Source organism: Trachemys scripta, chromosome 20, assembly GCF_013100865.1.
Source record: "Trachemys scripta elegans isolate TJP31775 chromosome 20, CAS_Tse_1.0, whole genome shotgun sequence".
Classification (NCBI taxonomy): domain Eukaryota; kingdom Metazoa; phylum Chordata; order Testudines; family Emydidae; genus Trachemys; species Trachemys scripta.
The window spans coordinates 19044880-19062725 of record NC_048317.1 but is presented as its reverse complement, the minus strand read 5'-3'; the positions used below and the strand labels follow the sequence as shown (position 1 = coordinate 19062725).

At 44.4% G+C, this 17846-nt stretch overlaps 1 protein-coding gene across 1 annotated transcript in view; it reads left to right on the top strand.

Annotated features, from left to right (window-relative positions):
• Window positions 1-17846, top strand: part of KDM1A (lysine demethylase 1A) — a 113588-nt gene that overhangs the window by 10868 nt on the left and 84874 nt on the right. Inside the window, exons 4-5 of the mRNA XM_034754260.1 lie at window positions 7418-7499; window positions 13622-13716. Of these exons, the coding sequence (XP_034610151.1) occupies window positions 7418-7499; window positions 13622-13716 (177 nt within the window). The remainder of the gene's footprint in view (window positions 1-7417; window positions 7500-13621; window positions 13717-17846) is intronic.

Below are 17846 nucleotides of genomic sequence, written 5' to 3'. Positions count from 1 at the left end.
ATAAGCACTGGCCATGGCTGTTTAATTCATTTGTATAGTTTGCTCCCATCCACTCCCCTTCTGTTCCCTCTTCAGGGATCCTTCTCATTTAGTCTTAAGAGTGGCTTTGTTGCTTCATCTAGAAGCCTTAGAAGAGGTCCTAAGGGGTACAGGGGAAAAGGCTTCTACATCCAATATTTTATTATCCTGAAGAGAGAGGTGTTTTCTTCCTATCTGAGACCTGAGGAGAATGAACAAATATATATGCCACCTTAGGTTCAAGTTGGTGATACTTGCCTCCATCATTCCATCTCTCCAGGCTCAAGACTCTTAGCTTGCAAAACGTGTACTTCCATATAGGCATTCATCCAATTACAAGAAGTACTTAAGATTCATGGTTGGCGCAAACCATTACCAATACAAGGTTGGACACCTCAGGGCACTGATGGGCTTAAAAAAATGCTTGGCGGTGGTAGGATTGACTGGATGATCAGAGGTGGATTGCAACAGGAAACACCAATGAGCTTGAATTGTGCTCTCTCTGTTGTCCCACCTAGGCCTCCTATTGAACTACAAAAACATCAGGCAACATTTTGGATGATAAAATTCATAGGAACTCTGATCAGCCCCAGACCAGAAAAGTCCTGTTTGCCTTAGGACAGGTTCCAGTTGTCACAAATGCTGATAATCCAATTAATATCAAAACAGGCTATGATACTACGGATATGCCTTGCAGTGTTAGGCCACAACGTCATCGTGTGTACACAATGTTGTTTGCCAGACTTCACCTGCAGCTCCTTCAGCTCTGGATTTAGGTCAATCTATTCTGTAGTGAGGCATTGCATAGACAAGAAGGTCTCAGTGCCTCAGCATGTCATAGAATCATAGACTTTAAGGTCAGAAGGACCATTATGATCATCTAGTCTGACCTCCTGCACAACGCAGGCCACAGAATCTCTCACACCCACTCCTGTATCAAACCAGTGTCTGAGCCACTGAAGTCCTCAAATCATGGTTTAAAGACTTCAAGGTGCAGAGAATCTTAGAGCAAGTGACCCGTGCCCCACGCTGCAGAGGAAGGCGAAAACCCCCCAGGGCTTCTGCCAATCTGCCCTGGAAAAAAATTCCTTCCCGACCCCAAATATGGCAATCAGCTAAACCCTGAGCATGTGGGCAAGACTCACAGGCAGACACCCAGGAAAGAATTCTCTGTAGTAACTTAGATCCCACCCCATCTAACATCCCATCACAAGCCATTGGGCATATTTACCGCTAGTAGTCAAAGATGAATTAATTGCCAAAATTAGGCTATCCCATAATACCATCCCCCTCCATAAACTTATTAAGCTTAGTCATGAAGCCAGATATCTTTTTTGCCCCCACTACTCCCATTGGAAGGCTGTTCCAGAACTTCACTCCTCTGATGGTTAGAAACCTTCGTCTAATTTCAAGTCTAAACTTCCTGATAGCCAGTTTATATCCATTTGTTCTTGTGTCCACATTGGTTGATCTTAAATAATTCCTCTGCCTCCCTGGTATTTATTCCTCTGATATATTTATAGAGAGCAATTGTATCTCCCCATAGCCTTCTTTTGGTTAGGCTAAACAAGCCAAGCTCTTTGAGTCTCCTTTCATAAGACAGGTTTTCCATTCCTCGGGTCATCCTAGTAGCCCTTCTCTGAACCTGTTCCAGTTTGAATTCATCCTTCTTAAACATGGGAGACCAGAACTGCATACAGTATTCCAGATGAGGTCTCACCAGTGCCTTGTATAACGGTACTAACACCTCCTTATCTCTACTGGAAATACCTCACCTGATGCATCCCAAGACCGCATTAGCTTTTTTCACAGCCGTATCACATTGGTGGCTCATAGTCATCCTGTGATCAACCAATACTCCGAGGTCCTTCTCCTCTGTTACTTCCAACTGATGCCTCCCCAGCTTATAACAATACTTCGTTATTAATCCCTAAATGCATGACCTTGCACTTTTCACTATTAAATTTCATCCTATTACTATTACTCCAGTTTACAAGGTCATCCAGAACTTCCTGTATGATATCCCGATCCTTCTCTGTATTGGCAATGCCTCCCAGCTTCATGTCATCCACAAACTTTATTAGCACATTCCCGCTTTTTGTACCAAGGTCAGTAATAAAAAGATTAAATAAGATTGGTCCCAAAACCAATCCCTGAGGAACTCCACTAGTAACCTCCCTCCAGCCTGACAATTCACCTTTCAGTACGATCCATTGTAGTCTCCCCTTTAACCAGTTCCTTATCCACCTTTCAATTTTCATATTGATTCCCATCTTTTACAATTTAGCTAATAATTCCCATGTGGAACCGTATCAAATGCTTTACTGAAATCGAGGTAAATTAGATCCACTGTATTTCCTTTGTCTAAAAAATTTGTTTCCTTTTTTGAAAAGGTGATCAGGTTGGTTAGGCATGATCTACCTTTTGTAAAACCATGTTGTATTTTGTCCCAATTACCATTGACCTCAATGTCCTTGACTACTTTTTCCTTCAAAAAATTTTTCCAAGACCTTGCAAACTATAGGTGTCAAACTGACAGGCCTGTAGTTGCCCGGGTCACGGTTTCCCCCTTTCTTAAAGATAGGAACTATGTTAGCAATTCTCCAGTCATATGGTACAACCCCTGAGTTTGCATATTCATTAAAAATTCTTGCTAATGGGCTTGCAATTTCGTGTGCCAGTTCCTTTCATATTCTTGGATTAAGATTATCTGGGCCCCCTGATTTCGTCCCATTAAGCTGTTTGAGTTGTTTTTACATGTAAACAAGGTGGTGTTCAACCCTCTGTGTGGAGGCCATCAAATTCTGTACTTGGTTCTATCTATTAGAAGGTTACCTCTATGACCTTTTGTCTCCCAGGAGTCAGCAACAACCTAGTGGACTTCCTGAGCACGCATTCAGTGACCAATCACAAATGGCCCTTGCACAGATCCGTTGTAGGACTGATGCATGTATAGGAGGTCATTGGGAATCTCAATAATGGACTTGATTGCTACCAAGGATAACTCCAAATGTCAGTACATTTGCTCCAGAGGAGGCCTGAGTCAAGGATCATTACTGGATGCCTTTGTACTACAGTGGATCTGGAGGCCTGCTGTATGCCTTTCCAATAATTACCCTGGAGATCAGGGAATCACCATTATCAAATGGGACAAAGCCACACTAATTCTCATAGCTCTATACTAGCCAAGACAGTTTTGGCTGATGAGCCCACTACAGGTGTCCACTGAGCCTCTGAATCAGCTCCTGGACCTGATCTCACGTTGGTTGTCAGATACCCCATTCAGACAGTCACTATACCTGACAGCATGGCTGATGTCTGGTTAAATACTGTAAATAGAGACAGCTCCGTTCAGGTCCAGGAAATCCTGATTCAGAGCAGGAAAACATCTATCAGAAGGGTGTACTCATCTGAATTGAAGAGGTTCTCAATATGGGTGACCCAACAGAGTCTGGTCCCAGTTCAGGCCTTGATACTGAAGAACCTTGACTACTTGTTGCACTTAAAACAGGCTGGTCTTTGGTTGAGCTCTGTTAAGGTCACCATGCAGCAATCTCAGCTTGCCATCCTCATGTACAGTCGTGCTGTCTTCTCTCACCCCATGGTACTGAGTTTCTAAAAAGTCTGTTACATGCTTACCCACCAGTCAGAGAATTTACTTCTGCTGGCAATTTCAATTTAGTCCTCCTGAGGCTCATGGAGCTTCTCTTTGAACCTTTCTCAGAATGTTCCTTGAACCACCTTTCTGTAAAGTTGCTCTTCCTGTTGGCTATCACTTCAGACAGGAGGGCGAGTGGACTTCAGGGTCTTGTGGCAGAACTCACCTCCCTCCCAATATAACATTTCATAGTGTGCTCAGGCCTCTCACAAATTCATTCTGAAAATGGTTTCAAATTTTCCTTGAAACCAGTCAATCTGCCTGTTGTCTTCCACAAGCTACCTTCTGCACTGGGAGAAAGGAAATTTACACACACTAGCTGTATCCAGCACTTGGTTTTATCAGATATTGGCTCCATCTGTTCTTAGCCATAGCTGGGTGTTCTAAAGGTCAGGCACACTCATTTTTTGTGATGAGAATATCTCATTATTACCAGCTGACTGGTGTACCTCCCCCTCTACTAAAGGGCTTGCTTCAGGAATATGCAAGTGTCAGTGCTCTGTAAGGCAGCACTGTGAAATAGCCCACCAATGTGTCAAACACTAGGCCTTTGACTTAGTTGCTAAGTCAGATACCAAGTTTTTGGGAAAACAGTACTATGATCACTGTCGACTTATGTAGCTGAAATTCTTCATTCCTATCATCCTGAGGGGATACTGCTTACCAGTCACCTACAATGGGATCTACTGTGACACATTCAAAAGAACTGTTGGTTAGCCTACAGTAACTCTGGTTCTTTGAGATGTTGTCAGTGTGAATCTAGCCTCCTCCATTCCAGATTCAGAAGTTCTGAGCTACAACTGAGATTCTAATTATGAGGGAATTTACAAAGGAATGCCCTCACGCAAGAGCACGAGGAGGGTCACGGCTTGCATGGTCCTGACTGACACAGCTATTCAAAATAATCTGATTTCCAGTGCATGAGGCACATGTGCACCTACAGTGGGGTTTCATGCTGACTTCAACATCTCAAAGAACCACAGTTGCTGTAGAGTAAGTAATCTTTGTTTACTTACGGTGCCTATGTTTGGGCATTGTCTAGTCTAGCCTTAAATATCCCAAGCAGTGTGGTTTCCATCTCTTAAATTGGGACAGTATTTCACAGCCTCTTATAGCTCACTATCAGGAGTTTCTCCTTGATAACGAGCCTACATTTTTCCTGTTTGTAAAATGGGGCTGCTCCTGTATACCCACCTTTTGATACATGACTGAATACTATATACATGTAAAATTTCATTAACAAATAAATAGGACCCAGGAGTCCTAAATCTTATTCCTCAGCTCTGACTATACAACACTCCCTTCTCAGAAGGAATACATCTACTGCTGTCAGCTAATGTAGGTACTCCTTTAGCTTTAATGGTAGAAGTTTGTGCTGTGCATCTGAAGCTTCAGGTTCAAACTGTGCTAATGATTCATGCAGGGGGATTGCTAGTCTGACATGATGGAATTTTAGATCTTTCGGTTCAGTTTAAAAACCAAATCCTAGGAAATTCCATATAAAATATCTTCATTAAAAGAGAAAGGATTAAGGTTGCACAGTGAAGCAGAAGTTAGGAAATACCAGACTCAAGATTGTCCATGTAACCATAATTCACCACCACATGTGATGTTTATGCAGTCTTTAATTACATGACTGCATACTCTTTTTTTTTTTTCCCCCACAGGACTCTTGCCTTGTGAACAGTATGGGTAATGCTCAGGGAACGAGGCTGCTGTGAAGTGTTTTTATTTTCCTTCAGTGTGTGACCCATGATGGTATACTTCTATAGTCCCATCAATGTAGTAGGAAAACCTCATGCACATTAATAAAAGTTCTTTGGGGCAGAGGCCATTTTCGTGTTGTGGGCTTGACTGATTCTTGGTGGGAGCCTGTAGGCACCGCCTCAGTACAATAATAAAATACGTACTGTATCCTCCCAGCAGCCCTGGGAAGTAAGAAAGCAGCAGTATGGAAACTGAAGTGCAGAGAAAGGCCAACACTTGCAGAAGTGGCCATCTTGGATCCCTTGAGACTCAGATGAATTTTTCCCCCCAAATGTGCTGAACGGCTGCAGTTTCCATTGACTTCAGCTGTAGTTGAGTACTTGACAGGGAAAATGTAGCCCTTTCGGCTGTCTCAAGTTGAATGTTGGGAGGGAAACAGTGTTAGTGACCACTTCAGAAAACTTTGGTTTGTAACGTTCCCAGTATCACAGGAATCCTATGGAAGAGCCAAGGATAGAACCTAGTTTTCTAGAGTCCAGTGCAGTCATTAACTACAAGATCATCCCTTTTCTTTGTGCAATCCTCTCTGTAATTGATTATGCATGTTTCAGCAAAGGAGACAGGAGATGGCCTTATTGATTACACATTCTTGGCTCACTTAGCATCCATTCTGAGCACAGAATTGAAGCAAAGATATTGAGAGAAAACAGTATGTGATCATGAAACTCAAGTCTGTAACATATTGCCATCTGCTCAGTAGAGCTGAATTAAGATTGCCCGGCACTGATTTAAACATTTTAATTATTTTATTGGACCAACTTCTGTTGCTGAAAGTCAAGCTTTCGAGCTACACAGATTTCTTCTTCAGGTGGGAAGGGTATTCCAGGGTCACAGCTAAATGCAAGATGGAAAAGATTGTTTAGCATAAATAGCTCCCACATATTCTAAGGGACCATTCAGAGTGGCCCATTACCGCCTATGACTTTATCTTGAATGGTCCCTTAGTTAGTGCTAACTACTTACGCTAAACAATCTGTTCCATGTTGCATTTAACTGTGGTGCTATGTGTACCTTTCCCAGACCTGAAGAAGAGCTGTGTGGCTCGAAAGTTTTTCACCGAAAGAAGTTGGTCCAATAAAAGATATTACCTCACCCACCTTTTCTCTCTGTTATTCTGGGACAGAGATGGCTACAACTACACTACATACTAATTTAATTCTGATATTTCCTGTCTTGATTACTTGACTTTGCAACCGTAGCTTTTTCTCTTAACATAGTTTATTTTTGTAGGGAATATAGCTGTAGTATGATTTCATCTTGTGTATTTCTAAAATACTTACCAATTGATGAAATTTAGAGGACAACAAAGATGCTCTGGGGAATAACAGATTGATTTATGAGGAAAGACTAAAATAGTTAAACATATGTAGAGCTGGCTAAGCAATGACTAAGACTGGCAAGGTAAACGATCTACAGGTATTAAAGTGCATTATCACCAAGGTAAAGGAGTTGTTTAGAGTTCAACAGTGGGGCAAAATTAGGAATTATAGGGTAAAATTAAGGGACGAAAATTTTGACTAGATATCAGCCAGAACTTTTGGGCAGGGTGTTGTTTACAATTGTAGAACAGTTTGTTTCTTCCCTCCACGTCTTCCAAGGTGAAGTGCTGGAAGTGCCATTACTTGGTATATTACATAGTTTGTTTAAACTTACTAACAAACATACTATCATGAACATAGGTACTAAATGACCTGCCCTCCCACCTATAACTTCTTTGCCGTTGAGGTTTCTACTAACTACCATGTTTAAATACTAATGCCCGTTCTTCAAAAGCTCACGTGAGTGGCTTATTTGAAACCTGTGTGTGGTATGGCATTCAGTTTATGGCTGTGGCTCAGATAACCCTCTTTAGATGGTCTGTAGGAGACTTTCAGGAGAGTGATTTTTTTTGAAAAGGGGGCTTTATTGCTCAGGTATCATTTTTCTAAATTTGATTGAATGAAAATAGCTGATATACTTCTTTAATTTTTAAAGGATCGTGTAGGAGGAAGAGTTGCTACATTTCGCAAAGGAAACTATGTTGCTGATCTAGGAGCCATGGTGGTAACAGGGCTGGGTGAGTCATTCAAAATAATAAACTTTTTTAAAGGTTATTGAAAGAGAAGGGTTATAACATTCTAGTTTGGGCCTCTTCTGCGTTCAGGGTGCTCTGATATGTGATGAAGGAATCATTCATAATAGGGGTCAGTTCAATGGAAGTGTGGTTGTGATATGCAAGATAGTTTCTCAGTTGTCATTCTTTTCAGACTTGTTGAAACCACTTAGTTTTTTGTGGTTCCTGCCAAACTCTCACCACAGTGGTTTGATTTCTGCAACAGTTCATTTGCACTGGGATTTCTGTTACTCTTGTCTTGGCACGCTAGCTTATTTTGCCTATGTTTAAACTATTCTTACAACCATTTAGCTGAGCATCAGAGAATCATAGGGACCTCGAGAGGTCATCTAGTCCAGTTCCCTGCACTCATGACAGGGACTCATGCGCACACAATTCGCGCACCTCCTCCCCCTCACCCCACCCCCACTCGCCTCCCACCTCCTCACCCCGCTAGTCTCATCGATCCGCCGCTTGCAGCCAGACCCTCCTGCCCCCCTAGTCTCCTTGTTGCTGCCTCACTGCTCAGCTCCTTACTCCTCGGCCAGGGCCCCCCTGCCACTTGCCTCCTTCTCCCCCCCTCCCTCCCCCGCTGCTCGCCTCACCGCTTGCCTCCTTACACACATCCCTGCTTGCCTCCTCACAGCCTCCCCCCCCACCTGCCTTTTCACCCTGCTGCTGGCTTGCCATTTGCTGCCTTACTCCCCAGCCAGACTCCCCCGCCTGCTGCTCACCTCGCTGCTTGACTCCTCAGCCTGTTGCTGCCCTTCTCATCCCCTCTTCGCCACCTCACCTTGCTCCTTAAGCGTTGTGTGTCCCATCTGTGTCTCCAGTGAGGCAGCGCGTGGAGGAGCAACAGGGAAACAGGAAACTGCTGTGGCCCCAGGGAAACCCCCTGGTGGCCGCATGCGGCCACGGTGGCCGCATTTGACAAATAGCGATCTAGACCATCCCGGACAGGTGTTTGTCTAACCTGCTCTCAAAAAATCTCCAATGATGGAGATTCCATAACCTCCCTAAACTATTTATTCCAGTGCTTAACCACCCTGACAGTTAGGAAGTTTTCCCTTAAGTCCAACCTAAACCTCTCTTGCTGCAATTTAAGCCCATTGCTTCTTGTCCTATCCTCAGAGGACAATTGTTAAGAACAACAATTCTTCTCCCTCCTCCTTGTAACAACCTTTTATGTACTTGAAAACTGTTATGTCCCCTCTCAGTCTTCTCTTCTCCAGACTAAACAAACCCAATTTTTTCAATCTTTCCTCATAGCTCCTGTCTTCTAGACCTTTAATCATTTTTGTTGCTCTTCTCTGGACTTTCTCCAATTTGTCCACATCTTTCCTGAAATTTGAAGTACTCCCTCCAGTTGAGGCCTAATCAACGCAGAGTAGAGCGGAAGAATTACTTCTCGTGTCTTGCTTAAACACTCCTCCTAATACATTCCAGAAAGATGTTCGTGCTTGTTTGTTTGTTTGTTTTTGTTTTGTTTGTTTGCAACAGTGTTACACTGTTGACTCATTTAGTTTTTGGTCCACTATGACCCCAGATCCCTTTCCGCAGTACTCCTTCCTAGGCAGTCATTTCCCATTTTGTATGTGTGTAATTGATTGTTCCTTCCTAAGTGGAGTACTTTGCATTTGTCCTTATTGAATTTCACCCTGTTTACTTCAGACCAGATCATTTTGAATTTTATTCCTATCCTCCAAAGCACTTGCAACCCCTCCCACTTGGTATCGTCCACAAACTTTAAGTGTACTCTCTATGCCATTATCTAAATCATTGATGAACATATTGAACAGAGCTGGACCCAGAAGTGATCCCTGTGGGACCCCACTTGTTATGCCCTTCCAGCACGACTGTGAACCACTGATGATTAGTCTGGGAACGGTTTTCCAACTAGTTTTGGACCCACCTTATGGTAGCTCCATCTTGTTTGTATTTCCCTAGTTTGTTTATGAGAAGGTCATGCGAGACAGTATCAAAAGCTTTACTAAAGTCAAGATATATCACATCAACCGCTTCTCCTCCCCTCCCCCCAATCCACAAGACTTGTTACCCTGTCAAAGAAAGCTATCAGATTGGTTTGACACAATTTGTTCTTGACAAATCCATGCTGACTGTTATTTATTACCTTATTATCTTCTAGATGTTTGCAAATTGATTGCTTAATTATTTGCTCCATTATCTTTCCAGGTACAGAAGTTAAGATGACTGGTCTGTAATTCCCCATGTTGTTTTTATTTCCCTTTTTATAGATTGGCACTATATTTGCCCCTTTTTCAATTTTCTGGAATCTCTCCCGTCCATGACTTTTCAAAGATAAAGCTTTAGCATCTCCATGCTTTGGAGCAGGCACTTGAAATTTGGTCGGACCCATGGTGTGTCCTTTGCTTTCCTGTGGAAAACAGTCCATGTTTGGCCAAGCTATGAGCTGCTGAAAAATCTCAGTTTGCACATGCTCAGAGAGGAGTTAATTTGCCTGGTAATTCCCTTAAGTGTATGTCTAGCTGTACTGCACATGCTCCATCCCAAGCTGCAAGAGCTGAGCAGGACTTCCCCGCAATTGCTTCTTTCAGCTGCCAGGGGCCACTGTTGAACTAGGCACTCGAACTGAGAATGGGAAGACTCTTCTGTGTTCTTAAGGTTTTCTTTTGGCGCCCAGACAGAATGGAGAAAAAGGAGGAAGAAGCAACCACAGTGGAATGATTAGGGGTGAGAAATAGAGTACTGGGCTTGGAGCCAGCAGCCATAGATTGGGGAGAAGTAGAGCTAGAGAGTGGGAGGAAGCGGACTTGAGGGGTGATGGATAGGAGCAGAGGGAGGTGGGTGCATATATAGGAGCACAGGGGGATGAGGATGGCAAGAGCTGGGGATATGGAGGAAGTTAGATAAGAGCAAAGATGGGGGTTGGATAGGAACAAAGGGGGGGGAAAAGACAGGGCTGGAGCACAGTGTAAAAGGATTTATAACCAGTAGAACACCCAAGTGCATCTTGTCCCCCCTAGTGACTGGTCTATAAAGGATAATGGGCTACTAGTGTTAGTTACTCAGTGTTAGATCTCTGAAGCTACTGATGACCAAAACTGGTGTCATATGGTTCCAGATGGTAGAATTTCTGGGTTTTAGCTTTATTTTATTTTTTTTTAAACGGTTTTTAATGTGTTTTTTTTAAAGATGGGAAGGTCAAGTACTTCAAAGATAGGAAATGCAAGATTTAAGGTGGGCTGTGCAGACTTAATTCAGCCCTCTTGTCCATATGTATTATGATACAGTAACTCCTCGCTTAACGTAGTTATGTTCCTGAAAAATGTTACTTTAAGCGAAACACGGTTAAGTGAATCCAGTTTCCCCATAAGAATTAATGTAAATAGGGGGATTAGGTTCCAGGGAAATTTTTTTGCCAGACAAAAGACTAACACACACACACCAGAAGTTTTAAACCAGTTTAATACTGTACACAGCAATGATGATTGTGAAGCTTGGCTGAGTGGTTGAGTCAGAGGGTGGAAGAGGGTGGGATATTTCCCAGGGAATGCCTTACTGCTAAATGCAACAAAGGGTCCTGTGGCACCTTTAAGACTAACAGAAGTATTGGAGCATAAGCTTTCGTGGGTGAATGCCCACTTCATCAGACGCAAGTAATGGAAATTTCCAGAGGTAGGTATAAATCAGTATGGAGATAACGAGGTTAGTTCAATCAGGGAGGGTGAGGTGCTCTGTTAGCAGTTGAGGTGTGAACACCAAGGGAGGAGAAACTGCTTCTGTAGTTGGATAGCCATTCACAGTCTTTGTTTAATCTTAAAGGTGCCACAGGACCCTCTGTTGCTTTTTACAGATTCAAACTAACAGGGCTACCCCTCTGATACTTACTGCTAAATGATGAACTAGCACTTGGCTGAGCCCTCAAGGGTTAACGTTGTTAATGTAGCCTCACACTCTACAAGGCAGCACGAATGGAGGGAGAGGAGACAGCATGGCAGAGAGAGAGAGACAGACAGACATACACCCTGTGTGTACACCCTTTAAGTACGCTGACTTCACTCTAAGTACACTGCCCTTTTAAGTAGAGATGGGGGGCAGAAGGACACCATGATATTAGCACCTCTCTCTCTCTCTCCCTCCTTCCCGCCCCCTCCTCCCCCTGCCCCGCCACAGCAAGCAGGGGGCTCCCAGGAGCAGCTCCAAGGCAGAGGGCAGGAGCAGCACACAGCAGTGAGGGGAGGAACAGCTGAACTGCCTGGCAATTGATAGCCTGCTGGGCGGCTGCCACACAGGGAACTTAGGGGAGCAGGGAGCTGATAGGGTGGCTGCCGGTCCACCCTAGTTCCAAGCCCCCACCAGCTAGCTCCAACGGGCTGCTCTTTCTGCAAGCAATGGACAAAGCAGGCGGCCACTGAACAATGTTATAAGGGAGCATTGCACAACTTTAAACGAGCATGTTCTCTAATTGATCAGCAAGGTAACAACGAAACAACATTAACCAGGATGACTTTAAATGAGGAGTTACTATAGTTTTCAATTACATGGTCACATACTAGTTTTTTCCCACAGGACCCCTGCATTATTCAATACACAGGATGTAATGTACTCTGGGACTGAATCAGTGCTGTGTAGCAAATGAGGTGGTGTGTGTTCTGCCTCATTTGTTGCAGGAATTGGAAGAGGTGTGGTTTTGTGGTTAAAGTTTATTGCTGACCTGGAGAAGTGGATGGTGTTCCCTGCCTCTGCCACAGAGTTCCTATGTGGTGCTGAGAAAGTCACTTAACCCAGACTGTCACAGTAGGTTACTAATTGTGTTGTTTTTCTAGGTGTCCAGTGTCCAATATCTGCAGTCAATATTGTATAGTGCTGAGCACTCACAACTGCAACTGAATATGATGGGATCTAGGAGTTTGAAGTTGGACACCCCTAACAATTTTGGCCTTGATCCCCAGCTGAAGAATTGGGATAACATTACTGCCTAATCTCACAGGACTGTTGTGAAGATAAATTCATAAATATTAGTGAAGCACTTGGGTATTATGGTGAGAGCACCAGAGAAACTGCCAATGAGGAAATTACTAATTCTGTATACAGTGCGGAGTTTGAATGGTGTGCATTAAATAAGGCCACACATTAAGCAAGAAGGATAAAGAAATATTGAATAGCTACCCATTCACTGAATGAAGCATGGGTCCTTTGGAATAAATAGTATGTGATATGCATTATGATTGTGTATTATAAAACTATGTACAAGGAAACCTAATTAAAGTTGCATGGGCAACTTGAATTCTGGCATTTCTTAACTTTTGAGTGACTCACTTTGCAACCTTATTGTTCTTTTAATACCCCTGATAGAATGGTGATAATCTGACATAAAGAGCCAGTCTCCTCAAGGCTTTTCCTTGTACCCCTACAGGAAAGGGGCGGGACTTCTATTCCCACTGTTTTCTAGTGGAGAAGAGTTCGGAGCCTTCAGACATCTTAGACTTCCCTCCCCTCCACTGGAGGGTCTGCAAGTCTCGCTTCTGTATGGAGACTTGAACTGTTCTCCATTCTGTTTCCTTCAGGCCTTTCCCAGCTTAGTGGACCTTAGTGATGCATATCTGCACATTACACCAGCACTTTGTTTCACTCAGCCTTTGTGAACTGTATTCCTCGGATCTCTACTGTCCCAAACTTTTCAGAGCCCATTTCAGAGCGTTTATCCCTCGATGTGATCTTCCCTCTCTACTTCACAGTTTGTTCTGGTCTATATTTGAACCTCTGGGAGATGCATCCCTGTGGCTGTTAACTCTCAAGGCTGTCCTGCTAGTTGCCACCATCTTCGAGCTTAGCTTCTTTGTTATTTACCCTCCTTATCTATAGTTCTTTCCTTGAGTGGTGGTGGTGCTGGGTTGTTTTTATTATAACAATTGTTATGAGGAGCCTTGATAATATTTGAAAGTTCTACTGGTCTGCTGAAAGATGCTCAGCACAAAATAGAGATATACTAATGGGCTTTATTATTGGAATAATGGCTGCTTTTGAACTGTATTGTTTTATTTTCAGACATCTTTTTAGTCTTTGCTTGAATGTCAGATATACTTATACAAAATCTCTTCCAGGAGGGAATCCAATGGCTGTGGTCAGCAAACAAGTAAATATGGAACTGGCTAAGATCAAACAAAAATGCCCACTTTATGAAGCCAATGGACAAGCTGTAAGTTGTAATTTTTCAAAAATAGGCTTTGCTCTAAGAAATGGTTTGAAGAAAATAATGTATTATAGAGGTTTGACTTTAGAAAGGATAAGGTACAGAACTATAAACTCTAACTCTGAGGTTTTGGCCTCCATTCTTTTTTGTTGTTGTTGTTGTTGTTGATGCTTGTTTTGGCAGTTGTGACTAGTTCACTATAACTCCTCAGTGCAACCTTCCTTGGAGTTGCACTGCTAGCTAAACGTTCACAACTGGGAATGTCCACAGGCCACTCAAGAAAAGAAGGCTACTTCCCAGTAACTGGAATTCATCAAGATGATCCTCTGCATGTTCACATCCCCCCACCTATCTTCCTCACTTCATTGAAGTCTTAATTCTTGAATTAGTGGAAGGGAATGGAAGGGTGGTTGGGACAACTTCCCCTTTTATACCATCACAGCCCTTCAAGAGGGGAAGAGGGGAGAGGTGGGTATCCCCCACAGAGTTTCAGGAAGCTTCCGGTGCATTGCCTTAATCTCTTGAATGGGAACAGACCCATTGTGAATAACTCCCCGTTACTGGTAAATAATCTTCATTTTTACATCTCATGTGCGAATATTGTGGCAAAGATTGTTCATATCACAGATGTTCTCAATTATTTAATGTATGCAGTGTTGTAGCTCTGTTGATCTTAGGATATTAGAGAGACAAGGCAGGTGAGGTAATATCTTTTCTTGGACCAACTTCTGTTGGTGAAAGAGGTGTTAACTGGCCACTTAACACACATTTCAAGGGACCATTCAAGGTGAACTGCTTATGCTAAACAATCTGTGACACTGAGGCTGTGTCTACAGTGGCAAGTTTCTGCACAGTAAAATAGCTTTCTGTATTGTAATTCCCGAGGTGTACACACTGCCAAGCCACGTAGTGTGCAGAAACTGCACAGTTGCAGCGCTGTAAAAAACCCACCCTGATGAGAGGCGTACAGCTTTCTGCATCAGGGCTACTGTGTAGGCACCCTGATTGATTGCAGCGCTGCAATTGGCCTCCGGGAGGTGTCCCACAATGCCTGTTCTTGCCTCTCCGATCATGGGTTTGAATTCTGCTGCCCTGGCCTCAGATGACCAACCGTCACCCCCACCCCGTAAATTCCTTTGGAATTTTGAATGTCCCTTTCCTGTTTGCTCAGTGATGCATGCAGGGGTCTCAGCACATTTTTCCAGGTGGCCATACCTGTCCATGCACCAGGTGATCCCCTGCTTGGAGCAATGCTGAGCTGCTGGACCTCATCAGCATTTGGGGAGAGGAGGCTGTCCGGTCGCAGCTGCACTCTAGTCATAGGAATTGATATGTATGGGGGACACTGCAATGCAGGGTCAAAGTGAAGGAGCTGCGGCATGCCTACCACAAGGTGTGGGAGGCAAACTGCCACTCCGGTGCTGCCCCCACGAGCTGCTGGCTCTACAAAGAGCTGGACACGATACTCTGTAGCGATTGTGGATACTTCAGTGGACTGAGCCAGGAGGAGGAAATCTTGGATGAGGATGTGGAGAGAGAGGGGGACCCAGAGGCCGAGGACTACTTGGAGGTCAGAGATACAGGCAGCCAGGAGCTCTTTTCTATCCCGGAGGAGGCTAGCCAGTCACAGCTGTCGTATCTAGGCGAAGCACAAACAGGAGAGGAGGCCTCTGGTAAGTGGATTTGATTTTGGGAATCGCTGAAGTGAGTTTTCGGGGGCAGGAGGGTTGCAGAAAGCAGGCTTGTGTCTATGATGTGTGTACCATCACATGCCTAGTCTGTGTGCGGAGCAGGCTGTTGATTGACCCCCTCATTTTACAGGAGTCTGCCTCGGAGATCTCCAGGAAACTCTCATGGAGATACTGGGCAATCCCCTGCCACAGGTTCTTTGGCAGAACCGCTTTGTTTCTTGCCCCATTAACAGTAACTTTCCTGTGCCACTCTGCCATCACTGGCGGGGGGCGGGGACCATTGCTGCACACAGGGGAGCCACATAAGGGCCCAGATGGAAGCCACAGTCTTGGAGAAGACCCTCCCTTGATTCCCTGCTCACCCTTAGCAGCGAGATATCTTCCATAACGAACACAGCCTGTGGAAAATATGGGGACTGGAATGATTATCAGACCCCCCCCCCCCCCACACACACACACAGTGTTGGCTCTGCCCAGGAGCCACGTGCCAATGTACAGTAGGGTCCGGGAACACAGATTTAACCTGCCCCTGTGGCGACTCACCATTTTGGGGGTCTTGTGGCTCATGTGAGCTTGCCTGGGGTCAGCCACTTAGTGACAGGTATGTGAATAGTAGCTGTGTTTTAAATCACTGAATCAGTGTTGTGTGTGTTGCGAACAATACTGCTTCTGTAAAATATTGCGTTTTGGCTTCACAGAGAAAGCTCTTTGGGAGCCAAGCCTCCCTCTTTGTTATCGCCAGCTGAATTGCTGCGCAGTATTAGAAAGTGGCCACGAAGAACTAAGGAGGACTTTCTGCATGAGGTTATGATGCACTCCGCCGCTGAAAAACAGGAATTGAAGGAGTGGCAGAACAGCAAGAAGAGGGACTGAAAGGAGAATGCGGCACGCCAGAATGAAGCCATGGAACGACTCTTAAACATTATGGAGGTCAAGCGGATATGCTCAGGGCGATACTAGCACTGCAAACTGAGCAGCTCTGCACCCGCCCTCCTCTGCAGCTGCGGTTGCAAAACTCTTTCCCATGTCGTCGTCCTACCCCCCCCCCCCCCCCCCCGACACCACCAACACACTCTTATCAACCTCCTGGCTCCAGTCTGTACCCGTGGCATTCCACTCCTCCCCTGTCACAGTCTGGCACTGCAGACTCCCAGTACCCACTGCACTCAACACCCATCCCTCTGCAGTTTCGCCCTGTTGAAGTATAGTACCCACTGCACTGTACTCCAAAGGAGAAGGTTGGATATCATCCCTGGACATATACAAATCTTTAACTGTCCCTGGACCCACCTCCTCTCGAGACCTTCCCTTCCCCCATCCCCCTCAGTGCTGATGTGTTTTTTTGTTTTTCTCTCTCTTCCGGTTGTTGTTTTTTAATAAAAGAATCATGTTGGTTTTGAAAGCAATCTTTATTCTATTAATTAAAAGCAAACAGAGCAACAGACAGTTATCTTAAACCTTCATATTGCATCATCTGCACCAACCACAATGACCTCCTAGCATTACAATCACTGCACTCCAGAGCATAACAACAAATATTAGTGACTTTCAGCCTTCCCTTCACAAATATTATGGAGCATACAGCATGCGGCTATCAACATAGGAGTATTGTCATCGGCCAGGTCTAGCTTCCCATATAGGCAGTGCCAGCAGGTCTTTAAATGGCCAAAAGCACACTAAACAGTCATTCTTCACTTGCTCAGTCTGTTGTTGAACTGCTCCTTGCTGTTGTCATGGTGCCCCGTGTATGGCTTCATAAGTCACAGCATTAAGGGGTAGGCGGGGTCTCCCAGGATCACAATGGACATTTCAACTTCCTCTACAGTGATCTTCTGGTCCAGGAAGAAAGTCCCTGCTTGCAGCTTCCTGAATAGGCCAGTGTTCCGAAAGATGCGTGCGTCATGCACCTTTCCGGAGCAGCCTGTGTTAATGTCCATGAAACGCCCAGGGTGATCCACAAGAGCCTGGAGAGCCATAGAGAAATAACCCTTCTGATTAATATTCTCAGTGACTAGGTGGTCTGGTGCCAAAACTGGAATATGCGTGCCATCTATCACCTCTCTGCAGTTAGGGAAGCCCATTTGTGCAAAGCCATCCACAATGTCACGCACATTCATAGAATCATAGAATATTGGGGTTGGAAGGGACCTCAGGAGGTCATCTACTCCAACCCCCTGCTCAAAGCAGGACCAACCCCAACTAAAACATCCCAGCCAGGGCTTTGTCAAGCTGGGCCTTAAAAACCTCTAAGGATGGAGATTCCACCACCTCCCTAGGTAACCCATTCCGGTGCTTCACCACCCTCTTAATGAAAAAGTTTTACCTAATATCCAACCTAAACCGTCCCCACTGCAACTTTAGACGATTACTCCTTGTTTTGTCATCTGGTACCACTGAGAACAGTCTAGAGCCATCCTCTTTGGAACCCTTTTCAGGTAGTTGAAA